This window comes from Anabrus simplex, chromosome 8, assembly GCF_040414725.1.
Source record: "Anabrus simplex isolate iqAnaSimp1 chromosome 8, ASM4041472v1, whole genome shotgun sequence".
NCBI lineage: Eukaryota > Metazoa > Arthropoda > Insecta > Orthoptera > Tettigoniidae > Anabrus > Anabrus simplex.
In genome coordinates this window covers 129,367,462-129,394,757 of record NC_090272.1, presented here as the reverse complement: position 1 = coordinate 129,394,757, position 27,296 = coordinate 129,367,462, and the positions used below count along the sequence as shown (strand labels likewise).

Sequence of the window (27,296 nt, the reverse complement as noted above, 5' to 3'; positions counted from 1 at the left end):
ACTTTCTTTCTTCCATAAGCCCCATTAATATTGATAGCTCCCGATCGAAATTCCATTTCGTTCGCCAAGTTGTTTCCAAGGAGTCCCTCGCCTGTCAAATGGGAGTGGGACTCCGTTACTCCCATAGGTCCGAGGCTTGCTTAAAATGTTCTGAGCTCGGTAGATTCATGAAGCAGGATGCTACCCTACTTGCACATAGTCCAAGTGAGGATCTCTCCTCTAACGGGTTATTGACCACCGGTGGATTGTATAGTCCTAGCCGCCTGAGCACAAGGAGGGCCAGGACACAGAATATGTCCGAGATGTCCACTCCCATTCCATAGCAACTGGTATCCCGACTCTCAGGACCACTTACTAGGCCACTCAGCCGTTGACCATGGTTCACGAACTAGGACGTGACTACAGTAACCCACAAACATGAACCATAGATAAAATAAAATAAAAAAATAAATAAATAAATTTTTAAAAAAATCTTTCTGTATTTTTAAAGGAGATTCCCTATATAAACTCTCTGGTCTGTAACATCTTCAGTTTCTGAGATATAAGTATCCTCATTAAAGACATTCAACTCCTTATTCACACTTTTCACCCCTCCTATTGCGATTTACAGAAAAAAATACGTGTTCTTTTATTTTTAAAGGAGATAATAAATATCAATTCTTACAACTGTAAACTTTGAATGTTTTGATATAGAGATACACTCATTTTAAAAATTCACCCCCCTTCAACCCTCCACTATTTGGATTTTCCAAAAACAAAAAGTACATGTTTCTTTATTTTTAAAGGAGATCCCAAATACCTTTTTTCAGGTCTGTAATATCTTCAGTTTCTGAGATATAAGTATCCTGATTAAAGGCATTCAAGCAATTTTTTCACTCCTTTTCACCCCTTCTATTGGGATTTTCCGAAAACAAAAAAATACGTGTTTCTTTATTTTGAAAAGAGATTCTGAATACCAATTTCTACGTCTGTAAACTTTTAGAGTTTCGAGATATAGATACACTCATTTTAAAAATTCACCCCCCGCCCCGCATTTGGATTTTCCAAAAACAAAAAAATACGTGTTGCTTTATTTTTCAAGGAGGTTCCAAATTTAAATTTTCATGACTGAGCCTCTTAAGTCTTTGAGATATAAGTCTCCTCATAAAAGGTGTTCAACCCATTCCCCCCCACCCCCTTTTCACCCGCCTTCATGGGATTTTCCGAAAACAATAAATTACATGTTTCATTAGATTGAAAGGAGATTCTAAGTACCAATTTTTACATCTGTAAACTTTTAAATTTTTGAGATATAGATACACTCATTTTAATAATTCACCCCACTTTTCTTCCCCCATTATTTGGATTTTCCAAAAACAAAAAATTACGTCTTTCTTTATTTTTAAAGGACGTTCCAAATTTAAATTTTTATGACTATAACATCTTCAGTTTTTGAGATATAAGTCTCCTCATAAAAGGTGTTCAACCCCTTTTCCCCCATTTCATGGAATTTTCCAAAAACAAAAAAAAAATACGTGTTTCTTTATTTTTAAAGGAGATTCCAAATGCCATTTTTTGTTACTCTAAACCTTTTTTCGAGATATAGATATTCTCATTTTAGAAATTTACCCCTCTATTCACCCCTTTAGCAACGGAATACCCAAAAATCCTCCCTTAGCGAGCACCCACATGTTAATATGAATGTATCCCCAAAATGTCATTTCTCTATGTCCAGTAGTTTTGGCTCGACGATGATGAATCAGTCAGTCAGTCAGTCAGTCAGTCAGTCAGTCAGTCAGTCAGTCAGTCAGTCAGTCAGTCAGTCAGTCAGGACAAGTTATTTTATATGTATAGATGATATAAGACCAGAAATTTTTCAAGGCATTAAGCTAGGATGGCAGGCGTATGGAAGAAACTCAATTGTCTTCACATCAGATATGCCAGTAAATCTGAAGAAGAGTTTATGACCAGTGCATTCTACCTGTGCTGACATATGACTGTGAGACCTGAACATTGAACAAATTTACGAAAGGGAAACTTAGGACAGCGCAGAGAGGCATGGAAAGGTCAATGCTGAGTTTTACAAGCAAATATAAGAAGGGAGCAGTTGACATCAGATCAGTCACTAAAGTTAAAGACATTCTAAAAATGGCAATCGGCTGGATATATTGCTTGAAGAGAAGATGACAGATGGATGAAGCTAGTGTTAGAATGGAGTCCAAGAGATCATCAGAGGCCTAGAGGAATACGCCAGACAGATGGGACGAAGACATCAAGAGAATAGCTGGTGCTATCTGGCAGAAAACTGCTCAAGACCGTTCCACCTGGAGAGTTCTGCTAAAGACTTACCTGAGATCACAACTTAAAAAGGCCATATCATGTAATGACAGAATTGGCTGATGATGATATGTATGTATATCAATTCTCAAGCTAGAATCAGTAGAAATGCAGATATGGAGCAGGATGAATTGCATGAGCTGGACAGAAAAGAAAAACAATGATGAACTACTGCAATGAGTAGAAGAAAGGACTGTGAAATCAAGAGAAGGAAGACAAAAGTTCAATGGTCTCATTGTATGGCAAGGTCTCTGCAAAATCTTTCAGGGAAGAGTGGCTAGGCAGACAGGAAGAGGGCAAGCAAGAGAGAGCTATTTTAGCAATTTACTAGACAGAATGAGTAGCAAATCTTTTCAAGCTGAAAAGACTAGCTTACGACAGAAACCTATAGCTGCAGCGATGAGGCTTGTTGAGAATATGATGATGACTATAAATTTTTCAAAATAGTATTAACAACAGAGGAGTGGCATGAATGGGACTTCTTAAATTTAATTTTTAAATGTTTTTTAATCCATTTTAATTTTCATATGTAACATCATCTTACAGCAATATATCCATCGATATGTTCAAACCTACCATAACACAAACGCAAGATTACAGCTAACCAGTACTCTACAGCGAACACTCGGCAAACTAGTTAAAAAGAACTCATTATAACTAATCAAATTTCAGTATGAATGGCCATAAACCACGAGACAAATATCCGATGGGAACATTATTTCAAAAAGTACACTACGAAGATAGAAAGCTGCCATCAGATTCTTTTCTTCCAGACCAATTTATGATCATCCGTCTGGCTCCATGGCTAAATGGTTAGCATGCTGACCTTTGGCACAGGGGTCCCGGGTTCGATTCCAGGCAGGGTCGGGAATTTTAACCTTAATTGAATAATTTCTCTGGCATGGGGACTGGGTGTGTGTGTCGTCTTCATCATCATTTCATCCTCACCATGATGCGCAGGTCGCCTACAGGAGTCAAATCAAAAGACCTGCACATGTCCTCGGACACTCCCGGCACTAAAAGCCATATGCCATTTCATTTTTTTTTATGACCATTCAACTCTCGCCAAGATCATTCGATGAGAAATTGGTCCTCTTCACTGAAGGGACTAGCTTCACTTATAGTGAGGTCATAGCTGCCAAAGACTTTATGGATTGTTAGGAAGTAGGAAACAAAACTGAAGGTTTAAAAAAAAAAAAAGGAAAAATTATAATGGTGTTCTGCGTATTGGATAAACACGACACTCAGATATACCCCAAAAACATTAAGAAACGCAGTAACTGGGTATGAAAAGAATAGATGTTAGATGCATTGTACAGTAGTGAACTTAAGTTCCCATACTTCCCAAAGTTTCCTCATAAAGTCAATATTAATTTTTAAGACGTTAGCAACATACGTTCCATAATTCTGCCTTGCCTTTAGATGTTATGTACCTTGAAGTTTATGTTGCATAGTTATCATAGAAAATGTTAAAAAGGCAAAATATTTCACTTACCTTGTCAGGTACAGTGCTGCGAGCTGAGCGAGGTTTTGGGGTTGAGCGTGCAGTAGGCCTATAAGGTATTGGTAGATCAGGTTCTGGAGAATCCTGAAACAAATGTTCTTAACTTGTGATTCAAGTTTTTAATACAACCAACCAACAATTTGATCCATACCATGATAAACAATGAACTCATTTACTGGACTGCAGCAGAAAGAGGCACAATTCGTATCCATAAAATGGCTCAAAATTTTAATGTGAAGAGGTGTCTCACAATCATCCATAAATGGTTTTAAGAACACACAGAGGGAGAAAATACTTCTCTTTTTATTTTTTGCATTAGATTTCTGAAACTCCAGCAATCAAACCAATTTACACTCAATCTAGCAAAGTCATAGATAAATGGACATTTGTGGTTGAATGACAAATAGCACATACCTTGTTATAAATAAAAACTTTTCAGTACATAACAAGACCATCTACTGTAACCAAACCCTTAGCAACTAGGGTGAACAATTATATTCTTGCCTAACCCAGCTGGTGATTATTGCACTGAGAGGAAGTACAACTACCAACACCCTTGTCTAACGCCTGTAACTACTTTGAACCAAGAACTCTTACCCTGATCAATTCTCACAGTGGCCCGATAGTCAGTGTCACAGAACAATTATAAGGTTCAGGAACCAAACGAAACACACTTGTACATACAGTACATGAATCATGCGTCAATATCATCATAACTTCACTCTATCCCGCTGACAATGGGTGGGGGAAAATATAGTTCCTCTCCACTTTGTCCTGTCTCTCCGCCATTCCTCATCCAACACCATGTTACAGCCCAGGATCTGTTGTCCCATGCTGATTTTCAGAGCCCAACCATCATAATTTTGGTCTCCTTAGTCCTCTCTTTCCTGTCTGCTGTCTTTCCACTGTTTATCTTGGCAGTCTTTCTTCTTTCATTTGCTTGACGTCCAAACCACCTAAATTTGTTCTGTTTCAGTTTGTCATTTTTTTTTTTAACATTTAGTTTTTTTATTTCTTTTATTGCTATAGTGGAAGCCATTTTGTTTCAGTTTCAACACAGTTAATTTGTAACTGTTAGGCTCTTCAGTCTGCTGAAACTAATTTATGAATAAATAAAATTTAGAAAATATCTGAAAAACATTATCATTGTCATCATTTTCCAGCTTCAGTTTCCCGGGTGTGGTGTACAAGCACTTGCCACTTCTTCCTGTCAAAGTATAATTTCTGCTCCTCTATACCTTCCCATTTGGCATTCCTCTTGTTGAACTCCAATTTCACTTGTGTCTATCCACTGGGTCCTTGGTCTCCCAACTGGTCTCTTCCCTTTCACTTCTCTGTCAAAGTAATTCCTTGCTGTTCTTGTTCCGTCCATCCTCATAACATGTCCAAACCAATGTAGCCTGAGACTTCCTAAAAACTTGGCAACAAGTATTTTGATGCCAGCCTCCTTCCTGTTTGCTTCATTTCTAATCTTATCCTTCTTGATCTCTTGGATCATTTTTCTGACAAATTTCATTTCTGTTGACTGGATTTTACTATTTGCCTTGTTATGCAGGATACTTTTTTTTTTTTTTCCTGGTGGCTTTACATCGCACTGACACACATAGGTCTTATAGCGACAATGGGATAGGAAAGGCATAGGAGGTGGAAGGAAGTGGCCGTGGCCTTAATTAAGGTAGAGCCCCAGCCTTTTCCTGGTGTGAAAATGGGAAACCACGGAAAACCATCTTCAAGGCTGCCAACAGTGGGATTCAAACCCACTATCTCCCAGATACTAGCTCACAGCCGTGCGCCCCTAACCGCACGGCCAACTCACCTGGTATGCAGGGTACGTGCTTCGAGTCCATATGTGAGAATTGGAAAGAAGTAGGTATAAACCTATAAAACATGGTCAATTTTGCTTTCTGGGGTATTTTATCATCCCAGAGTAGATTTCTCACTTGAAAATAAAACTGGGAAGTTTTCTGAGTCCTATTAAGTATTTCTTGGTTTACTGTATTATCTTCTGAAATGGTACTTCCAAGATATTTGAATTTAGAAACAAATTCCAATACAGTTCCCTCCAGGAAAATGTTTGAATCTGTGACTTTCCTGTTGATAGTCTTTCAACAGGATTTTTTAAAACTAATGTTTAGTCCATATTCTTTAAACTTGCCATTCCGAAGATTTAGTTTCTCCTGTACTTCTGATTCATTTTCTTCCCAGATCAGATCATCATCTGCAAATATTAGAGTGTCAGGCTCTTTAGAATGTTCTTTGATGGACTGTATGATCTGATCCTAACAATGAAGAACACGAGTGGTGACAAAGCACTTCCCTGCTGGACTCCTCTTTTGGTTTCAGACCAATATGATCTTCCGTTCCCTATTTGGACACAGCTTAAGCACTTTTGATAGAGCACCTTTACTGATCAGGAAGTTTGGCACACCTATACCTTCCCAGATTATCTCTCTAGGCACACTGTCAAAGGCCTTCTCGACATCCATAAAAACCATCATTTTAAAAAAAAATTATCTCTGGAAAAAAGTTAATTAAATTAGAATGCAAGTTTCATTTTTGATAGAACATCAATAGATTCTATCAAATCACACACTTACTTTTTTTTTTAAATCTGCTTTAAGTCGCACCAACACAGGGAGGTCTTATGGCGACGATGGGATAGGAAAAGGCAAGGAGTGAGAAAAAGCCGTGGCCTTAATTAAGGTACAGCCCCAGCGTTTGCCTGGTGTGAAAATGGGATACAACTGAAAACCATCTTCAGGCCTGCCGACAGTGGGATACAAACCTACTATCTCCTGGATGCAAGCTCACAGCTGCGCGCCCCTATCCGCATGGCCAACTTGCCCGGTCACTTACGTTTTAAAACGTTATTAAGTTATTAAGGTATTTTCTAAATTTTATACATTCATAAATTAGTTTTGACAGACTGAAGAATCTCACAGTGTTAAAAACCATTTAATTATTTTCGCATATCTTCATTTCTAACTCTATCCTTCCTCGTCTTCTGTACCATACTCCTCCAGAATTTCATTTCGGCTGCCTGTACGCTGCTCTCATCTCTCCGAGTCACCATCCAGGTTTCTGCTGTATATATCGTTATAGGTAAGTAATATCCTTTGTAATGAACGTAGGTTTTCATGGCTCATAGTATTAACGTAAATAAATAAATGATTACTGGATTAAAGCCACTGTGTTTATTTAATGAAGCCGAGCTTTCATCCAAATTGTGTTGGCCTTCATCCGGGCAAGTTAAATTCTGCTTCTGACAGTGAGCAAAGAAATTCAAAGAAACGCAGAAGTCATGGCCGTACTATCCACGGCCTACCCCACTAATAGGTCTCAAGGATCTTCGTGCTGTAATTCACCGCCCTCTGTTAACGGTTTCGTGAGCAAGTCCGCTGTTCCATGGTGGTGTTATGCATGTATTTCTGCAGTACATGTCTCCATGTATTTGATAACTTGAAGCCGTCTTCAATGTTGATGTTATTTGGGCACAGCTCTATCTCTATGGTTTCTCTTACGAACTGAGCATAGAAGCATACTGTACATACATGCACATAATTTAAGTGATTTGATAAAATCTGAGGATGTTCTTGTAGAACGAAACATGTCATTGTTTGTATATAATATGTGATTTCTACACATATATTTATAGTGTTTTAATTTGCATTTGACCGACCTCGATAGCTGCAGTCGCTTAAGTGCGGCCAGTATCCAGTATTCGGAGATAGTAGGTTCGAATCCCACTGTCGGCAGCCCAGAAAATGGTTTTCTATGGTTTCCCATTTCCACACCAGGCAAATACTGGGGCTGTACCTTAATTAAGGCCACGCCCGCTTCCTTCCCACTCCTAACCCCTTCCTGTCCCATCTTCGCCATAAGACATATCTGTGTTGGTGCGACGTAAAGCAACTAGCAAAAAATTTGCATTTGAAATTGTTGTGTCTGACAGACTGAAAAGATTTCATTACACTGCATGATATTAAGTGCATGCCTTGTAGTTTGAATCTTATGGAACATAATTTATGTCATCATTTTCAGATGAAATCTGCTGAGGAGTATTGATATATTTGTGTATATTAGTCATATTGTGGGGTTACAGGGAAGCAGACATCATTGAATAAGGTCTTTGTCATGCGTTCCTATTGATGATAACGTATATGTGAATCCACGATGGTTACTCCATATTTACCCTCTGACAGTCAAGGAGGAGGCCCATGTTTACTTTTTTGAGTTGAAATATTCCTTCACATTGGGTCAAATTCTTGTGTAAATATTTCATTGCACTTTGCATTTTTCTTACCTTCTTTAGAGGGATCAAAATTTATTTTATTTGAGGAATTGGGTTGCTTATTTTAGTTTTCTCTGGAATATAACATCGATTTAACATGAATACATTTATATCAACGCTTTCTTTGAATCACTGATTTCCCGGCAAGTTATGATATGATGCAGAGTCACTTTTAAGTTTATATTTTCATTCATTGCTGTTCAGGCAATCCATTTATTTGGATATGTCAGGGTATCGTTTCTTCAATCCATTGCCAACCCAAAGGTCGCAATTATTATTGTTACAATTTAATGTTATCACACCGAACAAATAGGTTATTATACTATAGTGTAATTGACATTACCATTATTAATATAATGTAACATTACCACACCAAACAAGTTAGTCAATATTTTGGTAAAATTTAATATTACCACACTAAGTAAAAATAATAATAATAGTAATAATAATAATAATAATAATAATAATAATAATAATAATAATAATAATAATAATAATAATAATCCCGTGTGGGGATTTACCGGTTACCTCCATCGGGCGCGTCCCATGGGAATTGGGGAAGCTCGCTGGCTCTGCCGCCAGCAGAGTCAGAGGGTAGTAGGGAAATAAAAAACCACCGTGAAAAAAAACTGGTCCCTTGCCAGTGTTACGACGAAGACTGGTAAATGACCAGAAGCCAGAAAACATCTTGAGGCAACCTCTAGGGCTAACAACCCTAGTTGTAAAAGGATGGGTACCCGTCCAAAGCAAAGTCAAGTCAAAAAGGATGATGGCACAACATTTCAAGAAACATACCCCAGGGGGTAAATCTTGGGATAGACTCGACATCATGCAAGAGACGAGTCGGAGCGTCTCGATGTACCTCGAAGAGTCAAAAACTCAGGCCAAAATCTAAAACCTTTCTAGCAATTTTCAACATAAATTCACTTACACAAACTGGCAAGCTGAAAACCCTCACCAAAGCTCTTCACGAAATTCAGATATCCATAATGGCCCTACAGGAAACAAGGTACCCAGATGAAGAGATTTTTGAATCCGAAGGCTACCGATTTTTCAAGAGCAAAGTGCAAAGAGGAATCCTCAATGGAGCTGTGATGCTTGGAACCGCATTTGCTGTTAGAACCAAGATCCTTAAATCGGTTGCAAATTTCGAACCTGTGAATGACAGATTGTCTATACTCACAATTAAATGCGCGAACAAAACCTACGCCCTAGTTAACGCACATGCTCCTACAAACGATAAGAACAAGTCTGATCCAGACAAAGTTGATAATTTCTGGGACCTACTGGATGAAAAATTAAACAAAATCCCCAAACACCATGTCAAGCTTCTTTTGGGTGACTTATGTCGACCCACTTTCGCCATCTACCCAGAAAGCAAATGACTTGGCGTTCTCCCGTCCAAGCTCTCAGAGAGTTCCAAATTGATCATGTTGCAATCTCCAGGAGAAACAGCCCTGAGATTATGAATGTCAAGGTAAAGAAAGGCATCAATGTGGCCTCAGATCATTATATGTCTCTTATCAAATTCAAACCAGTTCCCGCAAACACAAGGAAGACAACCAAACAGATCACATGCTTTGACAATGATAAACTTCGGCAAAGGGTCGAGGAGTTCCAGGAGAAGGCTAGACCAAATGACTGTGACTTTAACAAAGCCAAAAGTCTCCTTGTTGAGGCCGCTAAAGACATTGCAGAAATCAAGAGAAGCAAAAAGCATGCCTGGTGGAATGGTACCTGCGAATCAGTCCTCCAAGAAAGACTCAATGCGTGGAAACAGTACTACTCTACGAAATCAGAAAATGATTGGAAAACCTACAAAACCCAACGTGCCCAAGCAGCTAGGGTGTTCAGAACTGAGAAACGTAAATACGAAAAATCTATCATTGAATAGAACGAAACTTTAGGAAGAATGAAAGCAGAGAGTACTACAGAGCCTTCAAACGCAAACTCACTGGCTATAAACCACCATCTCTATGCTTTGAGCGAAAGGACGGCACACTGGCGATGTCAAATGAAGAAAATTGCAGCATTCTGGCAGATTACTTCAAGAATTTACTTAACTGCTCTAAACCGCAAAGCGCCATTGAGACCAAGGAACCCTTACTCAGATACCCAGATTCCAGACCACCCGGCAGAGATGAAATCAAGCGCCACATTGCCAGTCTCAAAAATAACAAAGCGCCGGGGGAAGACTCAGTAGTAGCAGAACTATGGAAATATGCCCCAGAAGAATCACTTGATATCTTGCAAAAGCAAATACAAGAAATTTGAAACAAGGAGACCCTACCCGAAGATTGGAAAATAGCATTGATCCATCCATTACACAAAAAAGGCAGCATGAAGAACATCAACATCTACAGAGGAATATCTTTGCTACCCGTGACTTACAAAATTCAATCACTTGCCATCCTGGAGCGTTTGGAAGCACAAATCGAACATCAAATAGGTGAATACCAAGGAGGGTTCAGAAAAGGCCGCTCAACAGCTGAACAGATCCAAAATCTCAAAACGATCATCAGATATTGTACACTAAGGTCCAAGCATTATGTGTCTGTCTTTGTGGACTTTAAGAAAGCGTACGACTCCATTGGCCGGGAAGTCCTGCTAAACATCTTAAATGAATTTGGAGTTGATTTGAAACTGCTGGCATTAATTAGAGCCACCCTGACCGATACAAAATCCAAGGTGAAGTTTCACGGATGTCTCTCGCATTCCTTTGACATCAAAACAGGAGTCCGACAAGGTGATGGGCTATCCCCGATACTCTTCAACTGTGTTCTTGAAAAGATCATCAGAACCTGGCGGGTGAGATTACAGGAAACCAACTACAGTCCATTGAGAATAGGAACCAAATCCAAGGGGATCGCAACAGACTGCTTAGCATTTACAATAGAGTAAAATAATATATTATTATTGGTCCACCTTTTCAATACAAAATGAAAATTACATAGGGACTAGTTTCGACCTAGTAATAGGTCATCATCAGCCTGAAGTAAATTAAAGCGTAAATATCGAAGAAAAACATAAACAATGTAAACACAAGTACAGTCTTTTTAAAGGTACATACCATGTGGGAATTTGAGTAGAGATATATTAAAAATAATAACTCTTCCAACTGACGAAGCACTGAGCGGAAGTTATGTAAAGTTTGGTGCGCCGTATATTATAAAAGACCACTGTGCACTAAATGATGTGTTTTTTTTTGCTAGGGGCTTTACGTCGCACCGACACAGATAGGTCTTATGGCGACGACGGGATAGGAAAGGCCTAGGATTTGGAAGGAAGCGGCCGTGGCCTTAATTAAGGTACAGCCCCAGCATTTGCCTGGTGTGAAAATGGGAAACCACGGAAAACCATCTTCAGGGCTGCCGATAGTGGGATTCGAACCTACTATCTCCCGGATGCAAGCTCACAGCCGCGTCTCTACGCGCACGGCCAACTCGCCCGGTACTATATGATGTAATAAAGAAGAAGAGTAGGTTGAATGCTGGCTTCTTCTTAGCTGTTGTATATTCGAAGAAGATTACGTCGTATTTTATAAGGTATTGAAAGACGTCAAAATACATGGATGTTGGAAAGAGCCTTTCTTCTTTATTACATCATTGTAATCACAGTTCAATACGGATCTATCATTATGAAACTTATTTCTTTTAATTGCTTAGCATTTGCCGATGATATTGCTGTTCTCTCAAACGACATAGAAACCGCTAGAGCTCAAGTTGAAATTTTAAAGGAAATTGCCGAACAAACTGGTTTGCAGATATCGTTTCAGAAAACAGAAGTAATGACTAACCTCAAAGAGGCTCCACCAAAACTCCATACAAAATACGGGGACATCACCCGAGTAGACAAATTCAAATACCTGGGTGAGATCATCATGAAAAATGGACTGGACAAAGGAGCACTTCAGGAGCGAGTACGCAAACTGGAAATAGCCTACCAAACATCCCGCACAATCTACAACAAAAAATGCCTTTCCCAGAACACCAAGATACGCCACTATGAAACAGTTCTGAAGCCAGTAGTTCTATATGCAGCCGAAACCTTGTCTCTAAATGCCAACAAAGGACTCCTTGAAGAACTGGAGAAAAGAGAACGCAAAATTGTGAGAGGAATCTTGGGATCACAGTACAGAAATGGAATCCATCAAAAGAGATCCAACACGGAAGTCTACAGCAAAATAGGGAAAATTACCGACACAATCAGAAAAAGACGGGCACTATTTTACGGTCATCTGAAAAGAATGGACGGAAGAAAGTTAACTAAAGAAATCTTTCACTTTTTTGATTCAAACCCCAAAACCACAATTCCCTGGTTTAGAAATACCAAAGAAGACCTGCAAATGCTACATATGTCAGCTGAAGACGCCCTTAACAGAGATCTCTTCCGCAAGAAAATATTGACGAACAGGCTAAACCGAGACGAGCAACCGAAGAGAAGACATGGTGCCTCTTGGACAGCGGAGCGTAAGCAGGCCCACTCACAAAGAATGAGGGAAATTTGGGCTCTAAAAAAGGCCAAGTTCAGTGTCAAATGCAACAAGACTTAACGTGGTCCTTGATGGCCTCAGTGAATTATATAATAATAATAATAATAATAATAATAATAATAATAATAATAATAATAATAATATTTGTTTAACGTCCCACTAACTACTTTTACGGTTTTCAGAGATGCCTAGGTGCCGGAATTTAGTCCCACAGGAGTTCTTTTACGTGCCAGTAAATCTACCAACACGAGGCTGATGTATTTGAGCACCTTCAAATACCACCGGACTGAGCCAGGATCGAACCTGCCAAGTTGGGTTCAGAGCCACTCAGCCCGGCGACCACACTAAGAGTTGATTATTATCTGGTTATAATCAGACATTACTACACAGAATTCGAGTAACACCATATTAATTTAAGCATTGCCACATATCATTTGAGATAATTGTGTATTATCACTAGGACGTGATATCATTAATAACAATTCCGGAAGTAATTTTTATGTATTATACATTTCAATATTATTATGAAACCATTATTAAGTCAAAGTACTTTTGTATTTAATACTTTGCAATTTAAAAAAAGAAAAAAAACAAGTTAATATATATATGTGGGGATAGTTATATTGCATCTTTGAATATTTATGAGGTTGATTCAATGGTTATTTTAAATTAGATTATATTATTTCTGAACACATGACCTCCAATTTATTAGCAAATATGTGAACTATCTGTAAGTCTCATATCTACAATATTATGAAGATCATTGACTTTTGTGGCTAGTATAGTGGAAAACATTTCTATTAAAAATGAGTCGTCTATTTGCAAAATCGGCCATCTCCAAATGGTTAAATTTTTCAGGAGACCAAAAAAAATGTATAAAATAAAGAGATTTAGAATTATTTGTCTTTTCTTAATCGCTTATAAATAGCATTGTAATGAATGTTACAGAATGCCAATGTTTTATTCGTATAATTATTTGAAATATTTGAAGTTCAAATTAGGAGATGCCCTGGTTTGCACCAAACTAAAGAAACTGAAGGAATGAAAATGTACAAAAAATGCTTTATTTAAAAGTTAACTTTAAAAAATGTATGCAGTGTAAGAAGCCAATGTATTTACAGAAAATGAACCAGAATTAAACATTTAAAAACATTAAACATTAAATTAAACATTAATGCCATTGTCTACACTGTGCTCACATGCATCTCCCTCATCTTCTGGGTTGGTTTGTGGAAGGTTATTGTTATCAGCATGTTCTTTGTAAAACTTAAGCACTTCAACATTTCTCCACTGAGTCCCAAAATGTTTAGTCAATAGAGATTCAACATCTTTTGCCTTTAAATTGTTTACTATTTTATCGGCATGTATAACTTTTGGATACTTCAAAACATTTTTGCCTTTCTTACAAACGCCTAATTTTGATCTAACGTCTATTCTGTAGTTGCGTTCACCTTGAATTAACATTGAATTGCCTCCTTCTGATTCGGTCAAAATAACCCTTTTTGCAGCAGAAAATTTGAAGAGCCATTTCCCTGTAGGCTTGAAAATAGAAATACATTCTCTTTTCCAGTCGAAGTCTGGAACATTGTCATCTTTCCCTAGATGAAATAATTTGCCATACTGAGAAAGAACATTATGAAATTTTTCAGGCTGTATTAAAGTTTCTATTTCCCTTGTCTGTTTTTCAATCAGCCCGAAAACTCTATCGCATGGTAAAAATGTGTGGCCTGTCACAGGGAAAAGTAACTCCATTTCCTTGATGCTTCTTGGTGCCTTTGTGAAAACCAAAAGGAGAGCATTGATTTCATAACAGAATTTTTGTTCTGCTGGCCACATCAGCAAAACACCTTATAAAAGAAACATTGGACATATCAGTAGTATTCAGCATATAACAAAGCACTGATGCTATTTCATTGGCTCCTTTCAGCAAATCATTTTCACTCCATGAATAAATGAATATGTTACCTGTCAATGGATTTTTTGAAAAACACTCACAATGGTGAAATTTTATAAATACACTTGCGTACTATCATATGTTGCCTGGTATGGAACTTTAGGCAGGGGGAAATTTTATTGACAATCAAAAGAGAGAATCAGCAAATCATTTCTCTCTTCTTTCATTAGTTGATAAAATGCTTTAGCCCTCATTTTATGAAGCTTTTCTCTGTTAAGATCTCTGAATTTATCAGCCAGTTTAATTCTCTCCTTTGATTCAAGACACTTGGAACATACATATTTATGTGGAGAGCCAAATCCAATATTAAAGCGTGTAGTGAAAATTTTGCAAATAATACTTTCTTTTACCCTTAATTCAGTGACAGTTTGGGAGTTATACATGCGCCGTATTTTCTTAATATTTAACTCACTACTTAAATTAATTCTAACATCAGATTTACCTCTACAATAATGTGATTCCAGTCGATTTCCTTTATTTTTTTAACTGAAAGGTATTCATGCACAGATTTGGCATCAGGTACTATACATCACTTAACTTCCGCCTTCCTCAAATTAATTGATTTTTTTCAAATTGTTTGTCTCTTTGAAGCAATCATATCTTTGGTTCTAATTGAGGTACGGAGTTTGTTTTGGCCTAAGAACACTCAGTGGATCAAGCTCTTTCATTTCAGCTCTTAACTATTCAACCTGGAAAGTTATCAGTGCACATTCAATTTGACGTCTCATTTCTTAAAAAAAAAAAATTCTCATTGAAGCAATCATATCTTTTGTTCTAATTGAGGTACGCAGTTCGTTTTGGTCTAAAAACACTCAATGGATCAAGCGCTTTCTTTTGAGGTAATAACTACTTACATTGGTAGATTCTGAGAAAAGTTATGAGTACATTTGTCTCCATAACGAAGATCCCTGAAGGACCTTTTAACAGTTCGGCGCATAGTGTTGTTCCAATCTTTGTGTGATGTACACTGACTGAGCAAATGTCAAGGGATGGCGGAGCACTGATGTGTTGTGTAGTCTGTGCACCACACGCGCGTGTCACGGTCCACAACAGACGAACGACTGGCCGTCCAGCCACCTTCGATGACCATGACCGGCGACATCTGAGACGGATTGTCAATAGTGACAGACTGGCAACCGTGCAACAAATCATGGCTCAATTAAACACAGGCCGTGCTAGACACGTCTTCCAGTGAACAATTCGTAGGAACATGGGTTCTATGGGGTATGGGAGCCGGCGCTGCACACGGATGCCACTGCTGACCCAACGTCATCGGGCACGACCCGCATTTGACGCCAGTCACCAGGGATGGACACTGGAACTATGGCGTAACGTGATATGGTCAGACGAATCACGATTTCAAAAGCACCATGCCGATCGGAGGCACCGTGTATGGCGCAGACCACATGAAGCGATGGATCCCACCTGCCTCGAAGGTGTGATCCAGGGCGCTGGTGTCTCTGTTATGGTCTGGGGTACATTTTCCTGGTATAGAATGGGCCCCCTAATTGTTCTGGAAAAGACTTTGAAAGGTACGCGGTATGTTGAGCTGCTCGGAGACCATCTCCACCCATTTTGGCCTTCCAGCGCCCAGACGGTTCTGCGGTGTTTCAAGATGATACGCGCCGCCACATCGCTCCCACATTGCCCGGGAATGGTTCCAGGAAATTGCAGCGGAGGTCCAACGACTGCCATGGCCACCCAGGAGCCCCGATATGAACCCTAGCGAGCATATTTGGGATGTCCTGGAACACAGGCTCCATGCCATGGATCCTGCACCCACGAACAGACCAGCATTGGAGGCCGCTCTGCAAACGATTTGGTGTCAGCTGCGTCCAGAGGAGACCCCAAACGCTATTAGGTGACTATCCTTTGACATTTGCTAAGTCAGTGTATATAATGCCATTGCAAATTTAGAAAGATGTATCAAAGATACCGTCATATATAACAATCAACAAAACCGAAAAGCAAAACCCTGGTTTAATCACAACTGTTATAAAGCAAGGAAAGACACACTGAAGGCACCGAGATGCGCGAGAATAACGCCAACAGAAACATCCGTACGAAAATATGACGCAAGAAAGAATTATAAAACAATCAGAAGAGCAAAAGACATGTTTCAAGACAAAGAAGAGCAAAAACAAATAGAAGAGGCAGAACAACAATGGTACAAAGCAGTACTGCCCAAACAATCACATTTTCCGAGCAACATCCCGATTAAAATATGGAAAGAACATTTCAGCAAAGTCTTGCAGGCAAAAGAAACTCATCCAGAAGAGCTAAATGACGACAAGTATCCAGAGATTAATTTCAATCCTTTTACGGTAGAAGAAGTAGAATACGTAATAAACACAACGAAAGACAAAAAGGCTTGTGGTCCAGACAGAATTTACTATGACAATCTTTAAGGTTCAGCAACACACCTCAAGAAAATATGGACAGGCCTATACAATGACTGCATAAAGCAAGGAAAAATACTTCATAACTGGAGACTTTCTACTCTTAAAATTTTGTACAAAGGGAAAGAAGACATTAGAGATCCACACGCATATTGTGGAATAGCTCTCGAATGTACTGCCCTAAAAATATTGACAAGCCTAATAACAAAACTTCTATACAGCTTGACTGAAGGATCAATACCGGAAGAGCAATTTGGATTCATGAAGTATAAATCCACTCTCCAAGCAGTAAATTGTTTACAAGGGGATGTAGAAGATGCATTAAAATTTCACAGAGGTAAACCACACACTGTCTTTATAGACTACACTAAGGCCTTTGACCTCGTAAATAGAAATATAGCAATCGATAAACTGGAAAAACTCATTGGGAAAAATTACATCACGAGGATGTTAAGGAACTTTCTGAACAAAAATGTCATACAAATAGATGACAATGTTGATATATCAGATCCCATAGAACAAACAAACAAACAAACAAACAAACAAACAAACGGAGTTTTAGAAGGTGATTTGCTTAGCCCGCTCCAATTTAACATAGTAACTGCGGACGTAACTCAGAGCATTAGAACAGAAAGGGTCAAATTGTACTCGTACGCAGACGACATGGTGCTTGTATCCACTAAGTTAGCAAATCTCCAGGAGACTTTCAACAAACTTACAGTATGGGCAACCGAAAACGAACTTCAATTAAATTAAAACAAAACTGTGTCCATGACTTTCAGAAAAGGAGGCAAACCGGCAGCTATCGATGTTATAATTAATAAAAGAGACAAACTACCGATCGTAACACATTATAAATATTTGAGAATCACATTACAGACTCATGGAAATGTGTACAGTATCCATGTTTGGGAGAGAGTTATCACTGCTTTATCAACTATCAACAGTATACCGAATTTACGGAAATTATCATCAAATACTACGTTAAAAATTTTAGTTTAAAATCACCCCAATAGTGACGTATGGTTTGACATTAACCTGGGACCAACTAGAAAGAAGAACCTCAGGGAAATCGAAAAATTAAAAGCAAGATTCCTGAAAAAGGCCTTGTGTATTTCAAAGTATACACCCTCACGTCTCGGATAGGTTCTTGCCAGAGAATCCTTCTACACTGAGGATTTCAGATACGACCAATGCCTGCCATCAACAGGAGCATACCAGAGTCTAATCTGAGAACTGCAAGGAGAAAGAGAAGAAATATTTCCTGAATTTTACGCTACAGATGCTATGGTCAACAGAGAATGGATAAAAGCCAACTATGCATTGAGACACTTTATGATGCGTTCTGCTGGTCATGGTTTCACCAGTGTATCTGCATGAGAGACATCTACCACCAACCAAATGAACTATGCGTATGCAAACTTTGTGATAACCCATGTGACAGATATCACTAATGACATGTAAGTGTAGAGAAATATCTCTTGACAAAATTCTGTGGAAAGGCTTAAGAGTATGCCCCCTCATTATGCACACTGTAAAAATTAAATTAAATAATAAATTTCAAATTCTTAGGTATGTGGACAGAAATTGTAGCACCTCTTGCGTCTACATAATAATAATAATAATAATAATAATAATAATAATAATAATAATAATAATAATAATAATAATAATAATAATAATAATAATACTAAATAGTACCGGGCGGTACAGCTCCGCTCCGCTAATTCAAACATTGCGCCAGTTGAAACTCCTCTACTAGAGGAAGCCTGAACTTTAACAACCATGTTAATTCTAAAGTTTCTCAGAAGATGTCTCTACTGTAAATTTTGAAGAGTTCTGAACTGTGTCTTTTTCGATTCATATTTGTTTTCTCTGTAGTGAGAAGTGTGAACATTCTCTTCTAGATGGCATTACTGAAGAACTACAATTGTGCACCCTGGTGCGAAGTGAAGGAACTGTTTTTTACGAAATTTTGTGTTCATAAGTTTGTTCTTTGTTAAATTTCTTTCAGTCATTTTTTGGGTTGGCAGTATAACCCTTCTCTTTCCGCTTGTTTTGAATTTAGCCAATCCCGAATTTCTTTAATTAATTTTTAACCAATAATGTGTGTCTTCTTCGATATGGATATGTTGCTTGACCCTAGCCAATAAAGTTGAGGGGGGTGTGGGTTCTCATTCTTGAAACGTCTCGAATTTTCCGCGAGGATATATAAACTGCTGATTTTCTTGTCTCCTGGCCACTTCAGTAACATCTTTCCTAGTGTGATTATGTAGCAGGGGGCGGGAAGCGCCTCTTTCTTCGGGCAGCAGTTCATCCATCAGGTAATGGCCTTTTAATAACTTCTTTGCTTGCTAGCTCAGCAGATTAACCCTCGGGGCAGGTTCGAAACTTTTATCATGTAACTTTCCTTTAAAATGTAAAAGACACTTGGTATAAAATTCTGTCTCTTTGACTACAAATAGAGATAGAGTGTGCCTAACCCTCTCGAGCTCCCTCTCATTGTTTTTGAGGTGACTACGTTTTCTCAACCGTTTTTCTTCGTTTCATAATGTAATAAAGTTTTCCTATCGTGTCACCTCCGTAGTATGGGATTAGCCCCTGCATAAGCGGCCTAGAGCCAAATAGGTTTTTAAAATGGTGTATTAGGAGTGCCAGTTACGCCTCCACTCAAGTTGGTATTTTGGGACCATGTAATTGCCCTGTTTCTTTATGGAATAGGCCTCAGTAGGCTGGGTATCATTACCCCTGTTCTTGTGTGCCCGTAGGGCAGCTTGAAAGTGGAGTTTGGAGTGGCCTTTGAATTGGCTTGAACTTAGAGAGCGGGTTGCTCTTTCTTAAATGGTATTTTCTGTGTGCCTCAAGCAGGCTTAACTGGGTAATTAGGAGCAAATGCTCCTTGGTATGATTGGGGTTTTCTGCCACTTTGTTGAACCTGGTGTATAAGTAAAGTTGGGCTAATTGCTCAAGAATTGTGAATCTGGGGCTCGAAGCCCAAAATCCATTAATAAACTGTAATTGTATTTCTTAACTTGTTGATATACAAATGAGTTCCTGTTATACTTGTTATTTCTTGACCTTGAAAAGAAAATATAACCTTTGTTAAATTTTAAATTAACTTTAATTTCGTAAGTTGAGACCTGTTCATCCCAGCACCTTCTTTCACCTCTAACTACCACGGATAACTCCGTAACAACAACAAAAACAACAATAATAATAATAATAATAATAATAATAATAATAATAATAATAAAATAATAATAATAATAATAATAATAATAATAATAATAATAATAATAATAATAATAATAATAATAATAATAATAATAATAATAATAATAATAAAATTTTTAAACTATGAAATTAAAAAAAACAAATTTAACTCCCATGTAAGCATTGCGAAAACTATTAACTTGTATGTCTAACAACAACAACTATGGAAGGAATGTGGAATGAACCGTAATGAGGCCATGAGATCGTATCTCGTTGTGGGGAAAGGGAAACACACGGCAACTACCCTTAAGCTCAAAAGTCCATGAAAGATAAAATGCAACCAGCTAACAATTTTAAAAAACTAAAACTTAACACAGAATATAAATACATACTAACGGACAACTGAATACTAGAGCTCTTCAGATAGTAGGATGATACAAACTTTAACACAGAAATAGTCTCCGAATTACTGCAGGCGAACTTAAAGAAGATTAAATTTACATAGGTTACAATTTAGAACAAATAACAGATGCCTCCAAAAACAAAAATGCAGATAGGACTGTCCATCGACGCACAGTCATTGAAAACTTAAAATTGGTGTTTGTGGAAGTCTACAGGAAAACTCTGTTACGCAAAAACAGATTATATTACCACCGAGTTATACAAGAGTATTATCTGGAATTGAAAGACTGGGGAATTTTATATCATGTATTTATTTATGGTTTATATGTTCTGTGTGTGAATTCTGTAATTATTTAATTTTGATATGGCTTTCAGATTACTTGGCTGTCGTAAAAAATTTAAGTAAGATGTAATAATTAGCAAACACACTGTACCACACGCGCTAGATCGGGATGGGATGTTTCCGGTTTCATCATATTGCATCAATTTCGAAATTTCTCAATGTTACTCGGTGTTCTTTATCAGCACTTTGTGCTGAGCTCTCATTGGATAAAATAAAAGTAAGTGTGATTGGCGGACAAAGGAAAATGCGAACGCTCATTGGTTGTTTTACGATTTCCTCATTTCCGGAGAAAAGCGCGTGGCTTACGCCATGTCTTTCTGTTTTGACCAGTGAAGGGAAAGGTTGCCTTCTTCAGGTGACGGGTCTTCTTGGCCCCTCCAACAGGTAAGCACTTAGTTGTTTTTCAACTTTCATGTTATCTTCAAATGCAGTATTCCGTTTAATTTCTTTTGCTGGAGCTTACCCGTTTTTTCCTTCAGTTGTCAAATTTTTCTTAAAATGACTTAGCCTCCCGGCAAGTCATATCAGATTTGTGTTAAGAGACAGTTCCCATTTCCTTTATTTCGTAAACGAATCACGCTCTGCTACCATTCTGTAACCGCACCGGGATATAAACGGCTACCCGCTCTGCTAATTTTCTGTAACTGCACCGGGGTATATACGGCTACAAGTAATAATAATATTTGCTACCATTTTTTAATTGTTAGATGGCCGCATTTTATATTTCACAGATCTTATGTTTTAAATACATTTAAGCTTAAGGGTAGTTGCCGTGTGTTTCCCTTTCCCCACAAAAGATACGATCTCACGGCCTCATTAAGGTTCCTCCCACGTTCCAAAATCCTTCCGTAGTTGTCGTAGTTAGACCTATAAGTTAATAGTTTTCGCAACGCAAACATGGCATTAACCCGCTAGAGAGAGATCTTCACTTGGACTATGTGCAAGTAGGGTAGCATCCTGCTTCATGAATTTACCGAGCTCAGAACATTTTAAGCAAGCCTCGGACCTATGGGAGTAACGGAGTCCCACTCCCATTTGACAGGTGAGGGACTCCTTGGAAACAACTTGGCGAATGAAATGGAATTCGATGGGGATCTATCAATATTAATGGGGCTTATGGAAGAAAGAAAGTAGAACTGGCTGAGTCAGAAAAGAGGATGCATCTGGATGTGCTAGGAGTAAGTGATATTCGGGTAAGGGGAGATAACGAGCCAGAGATAGGAGATTATAAAGTGTACTTGACGGGTGTTAGAAAGGGAAGGGCAGAGCCTGGGGTAGGGCTCTTTATCAGGAATACCACTGTACGCAACATAGTTTCTGTTAGGCATGTAAATGAGCTAATGATGTGGGTAGATTTGACAGTTGGAGGAATTAGGACTAGAACTGTGTCCGTGTATTCACCATGTGAGGGTGCAGATGAGGATGTTGACAAGTTTTATGAAGCATTCAGTGACATCGTGGTCAGGGTCAACAGCAAGGATAGAATAGTGCTAATGGGCGATTTCAATGCGAGAGTTGGGAATAGAACTTAAGGATATGAAAGGGTGATTGGTAAATGTGGGAAAGATATGGAAGCTAATGGGAAAGGGAAGCGTTTGCTGGACTTCTGTGCTAGTATGGGTTTAGATGTTACAAATACATTCTTCAAGCAAAAGGCTATTCAAATGGAAAATTCTAAATTCCCATGGAGGGAATTAGATATTTTTCACCAATAGAGCATGTCAAAAATATATCAGATGTAAGGCTTTTCAGGCATTTGCTCTATTAACAAATACAGTAGAGATAATACGCGACACGGATTTCGACTTGCTAAAACGGGAGACAATTTGACAGTGGCGCTCCTAGTGACTGGACCTGAACAAATCGCGCTAAATTCAAATACAGAATTCAATACGGAATGATTCTAATATCTTGTAATGGAAATGCCATCCAGGCAAAGAAGAAAGCTAACCTTTATTGCAATCTCAAAATAAAGGTCGCCAAATTAGGGCAAGACTTACGTTTTTTGAAAAAATGCTTGATTAATGAAGTAACCCCCAACTTTCTAAAGTTTACCAAGAAAACTCACAGAAATACAGCAAAAACTTGCGCGACTCAACTTAAAACCGATAAAATCTGGATTAAAGAGGAAATCAAATTTCTCCATAAAAAGAAATCTCTCCTGAACCACAAACTATATGAAACTCATTTAGAAGTTTCCACTCTCCTTTGCCCCCTCGAATGGACGTTTTTTCAATTACACGTCTCCAACAAACTTAACCTCACTTTGTTAAAGAAACAAAACACACTTGACAAGAAATGGAATGCTCTCTCAAAAACAAAAACAATGCTTAGCAAACATAACAACTCAAATAACACAAGGCCTAATGATTTTCACCAACCTGTAGTAAACTTAAGTAAAATCATTCTTGATGCCGATGATCTTGATGTGCTGAGCAAGGGACCTAAACATAATTGGGGTAATCCTTCTAACCGTGATAATTTAATTTCCACCATAGCTGAATCTGAATTGGCCATTAATAAATTACCAATAAATATACAAGAAGAGGTCCGATATGAAGTCAAACACAAGCTATCTTCCATCCTCAATCAACAACAAACCATTAAACCCAACACAGTGCACGTAGCTCAAGTAAACAAACTTAAGAAAAAAGTGAAACAAAACGACTTAATTATAACAAAAGCCGACAAAGGAAATGCTACTGTAATCATGGACAAAAGTGACTATGTTAATAAAGCACACACGTTTTTTGCAGACAACAACTTCATAACCTCTAAAAAAGATCCAACTAATAAAATACAAAGAGACCTAAAAACCATCATCAAGAACATTTCATTTCTGATTAATGACCTTGAAAAATCCAAAATGATTATCATGAATCCGAAACTTCCCACAGCCAAAGCGCTACCCAAGATCCATAAAACAGACATCCCCATAAGACCCATTATCAATTTCAGAAACAGTCCGACCTATGAAGTATCTCGATTCATTCACAAATTCCTCAAGTCACACTATCGTTTTCAAGCCAACACATCAGTAAAGAACTCCTTAGAATTCTGCAATAAGATCAAACACTTTAATTTATCCAAACACCACACTCTGCATTCTTTTGATATTACCAACATGTACGCTAATGTTCCCGTTAACAGCACCGTACAATTGATCGAAAACAATCTCTCCAAATTCAGCAATTTAAGTATAGGCGAAATAGATGAATTTATTCGAATTCTTGAATTTACTTTGAACAACAATTTCTTCACTTTCAACAATGTCATTTACCAACAGATAGGTCTTCCCATGGGGTCACCAGCTTCAGGAATCCTTGCAGACATCTACATTGATCATTTAGAACATTCTCACATCATTGGCAAGATCAATGGCATTCAACACTGGACACGCTTTGTAGATGACACCTTTGTTATTTTAGACTCCCACGTTACTAACAGCAACACAGTACTTGGATTTCTCAACTCTATTGACCCACATATAAAATTCACCATAGAGTCAGAAAATAATAAAGCCCTTAATTACCTGGACTTAACCATTAGGCGCAACAGCAACAACACTTTATCCTTCAATATATACAGGAAACCCACCCACACCATCAATACCATCCATCAGACCTCTGTGCACCCAGACATACATAAAAAAGCAGCTTACAATAGCATGGTCCTCAGAGCATTAACTATCCCTTTATCTCGCAAGAATTACAAAAAAGAAATTAATACCATCTACAGCATTGCAGAACACAATGGTTTCAATAGAACCTTCATCAGCAGAATCATCAATAGATACAAAAGCAGACCCAAGACTACCCTAGTTAAAGATTCCGCTCCAAAAGAAAAATTTTCCACATTCACTTTCAATAATAGTAGCATTTACCAAATTTCTAACATTTTCAAGAAACACAGCATCAAAATAGCTTACAGAACCTCCCACACCAACTCCAAACTCATTTTCAATCCACACACTGTCAACAAAAACAATAGCAACATCAACAACAAATATTTGAACTCCGGAGTTTACAAATTAAAGTGCCAATCCTGTAATTCCAGCTACATAGGTCAAACAGGCCGCAATTTTGTCATAAGATACGCCGAACATCGCAACGCTCTCAAATATAATCGTTTTTCAGCTATGAGCGAACACCATAAAGCATCCAGCCACAAATACACTTCGATAGATAAAGACCTGAAGATCTTGCATTATGAGCAAAAAGGCACCTTACTCAACATTCTCGAGAGCATCCACATCGATTTAGATCAGTTTATGAACCCCACTCACAATTTAAATGAAGTCAGCGAGAAAAAGAACATTCTACTTGAAACATTCATCCCATACATTTGTCAGAATTTCCATAACACAAACAAACCCCACCTCCATCTCCCCGACTCACCACCACTCCACCCCCCCCTCCTCACACCAACCCTCCCCCTCCGCTCCTTCCAACCTAGCAAATACAGCCAACCAACAATAGACTCGATCACGCGACCGAGACCGTCACTTTGAGAAGGCCACGCCATTCGAGCTTTAGAAGTCAGTGAGTAAACTAACATCCTCTTGAAACATTCATTCCTTATATTTGCCAAACAAACCCACCTCCACCTCTCCAACTCAACACCCCTCCCTTCCTCAAACCAGCCCTGCATCTCCCCTTCCCCCTCCGTTCCTTCCATCCTAGCAAACACAGCCGAACCAACAATAGACTCGATCACGCGAACGAGACCGTTACTTTGAGAAAGCCAGGCCACTAGAGAGGACACCACCTACTGCACACCGTAAGTTTAAGCATTCTTCACAACCATTCCACACTTTTTACTTATCAACCCATGTTTCTCATACAACCTCATTTTTTCCATTACAGATTAGAACTTCATTGACGGTTTCCACTAGATTACTACAATTTACTATGCATCTGTCTTCCACCTAACACAGCTTCTCATATTTTTATATGCGGCTCTTCCGACCCCTCTATAATAAGGCAAAACACCAGCCAACATTATGAAACAATAATGAAGAAAGGGACCGCTAGATTGAGAAGATATTGAGAATGCTGCTATTTCTAAAGCCTTAAATTTCATGGTGTTTTTTTCTCCTTATCACAGGCTTTTCGCCTGCAGGTTAATTCAGGCTTGGTTTCTCTCAAAATGTTTGCTCCCGCTCTCCTCCTGACCAATTTGATGTGATGGAGTTCCACTAAGATGATTTTGACAGCGATTTCAAACTGTTTTGTGATTTTTATAAACCAATAGTTTGTAAACTATGAGCTCCACAACCTCACCATGTGCTACTATTATTCATTTCCATCTACATCATTTGTTTTCTCATTCCCTTGTTTCTTAGGTTAACGCAGTTTTTAGTATCTATTATTATTTCAAATTAACACCTGTTTCACTGAATTTTGTCACAATAAGTTGTTTTTTGCTCTGCATATTGATGTAAATATTGTATATTTGTGCTAATTTTGTTTCCGTATAGGCTCTCTTTTGTTTGTTTTTTCATTTGCGCTTTCATTATGTTTTTTAGCATTTTTTCAACTCATATTATGTAAATTATTCCAACCCCCCTAATTTTTTTCACTGAAGATGGCTCAAACGAGCCGAAACATGTCTGATCTTGTTTACTCCGTCTAATGACGGAATATATGATGTATTGATTTGGAGGATACTTTCATTTTTCGCCATTGTAAAGTAAAACTAAATTCAAATATCAATGGAAATGTACATACGGAAATGGATAAATAAATTACGTCCAGAAAGAAAGTGTTATTGAGATAATAACTTCGAAGTTGCTAAAGCAAATCTGGATAAATGAATGAAGAATTATTTAAAAGGTTATTATTCAAAGACTGAAATTAGACATATAAACAAGAAGTGAAATGGACTGGTGTGAAATGGCTTGATCTTTCATTTATGCATCATTTTTTTAGCTTTAGCATTCCTGCCTAAACTCTTACGGTTGGATTTGTCTTTTTTCTCATTTAAAAACCTTGTATCATCACATTAAGACACTTGTCAATACAAATATCGGCACATTCCTTACACATATGATGCAATGAATTAACATTTAATAGCTGGACAATTTTCCTCTTAACATGAAGCCTACTAACAGAAAGATATTCCTTACACATATGAAGCAAAGAATTAACATTTAATAATAATAATAATAATAATAATAATAATAATAATAATAATAATAATAATAATAATGTTTCTTGTTTTACGTTCTACTAACTACTCTTTTACGGTATTTGGAGACGCCGAGGTGCCGGAATTTAGTCCCGCATGAGTTCTTTTACGTGCCAATAAATCTACCGACACGAGGCTGATGTATCTGAGTACCTTCAAATACCACCGGACTGAGCCAGGATCAAACCTGCCA

The 27,296-nt window shown here is 38.1% G+C and overlaps 1 protein-coding gene across 13 annotated transcripts in view; it reads right to left on the bottom strand.

Moving 5' to 3' along the window:
- Positions 1 to 27,296, bottom strand: part of LOC136878885 (broad-complex core protein isoforms 1/2/3/4/5) — a 681,897-nt gene that overhangs the window by 529,390 nt on the left and 125,211 nt on the right. For all 13 annotated transcript variants that reach the window (XM_067152460.2, XM_067152455.2, XM_067152456.2 and 10 more), the window contains exon 4: positions 3,812 to 3,904. In XM_067152460.2, coding sequence (XP_067008561.1) covers positions 3,812 to 3,904 — 93 coding nt within the window. The remainder of the gene's footprint in view (positions 1 to 3,811; positions 3,905 to 27,296) is intronic.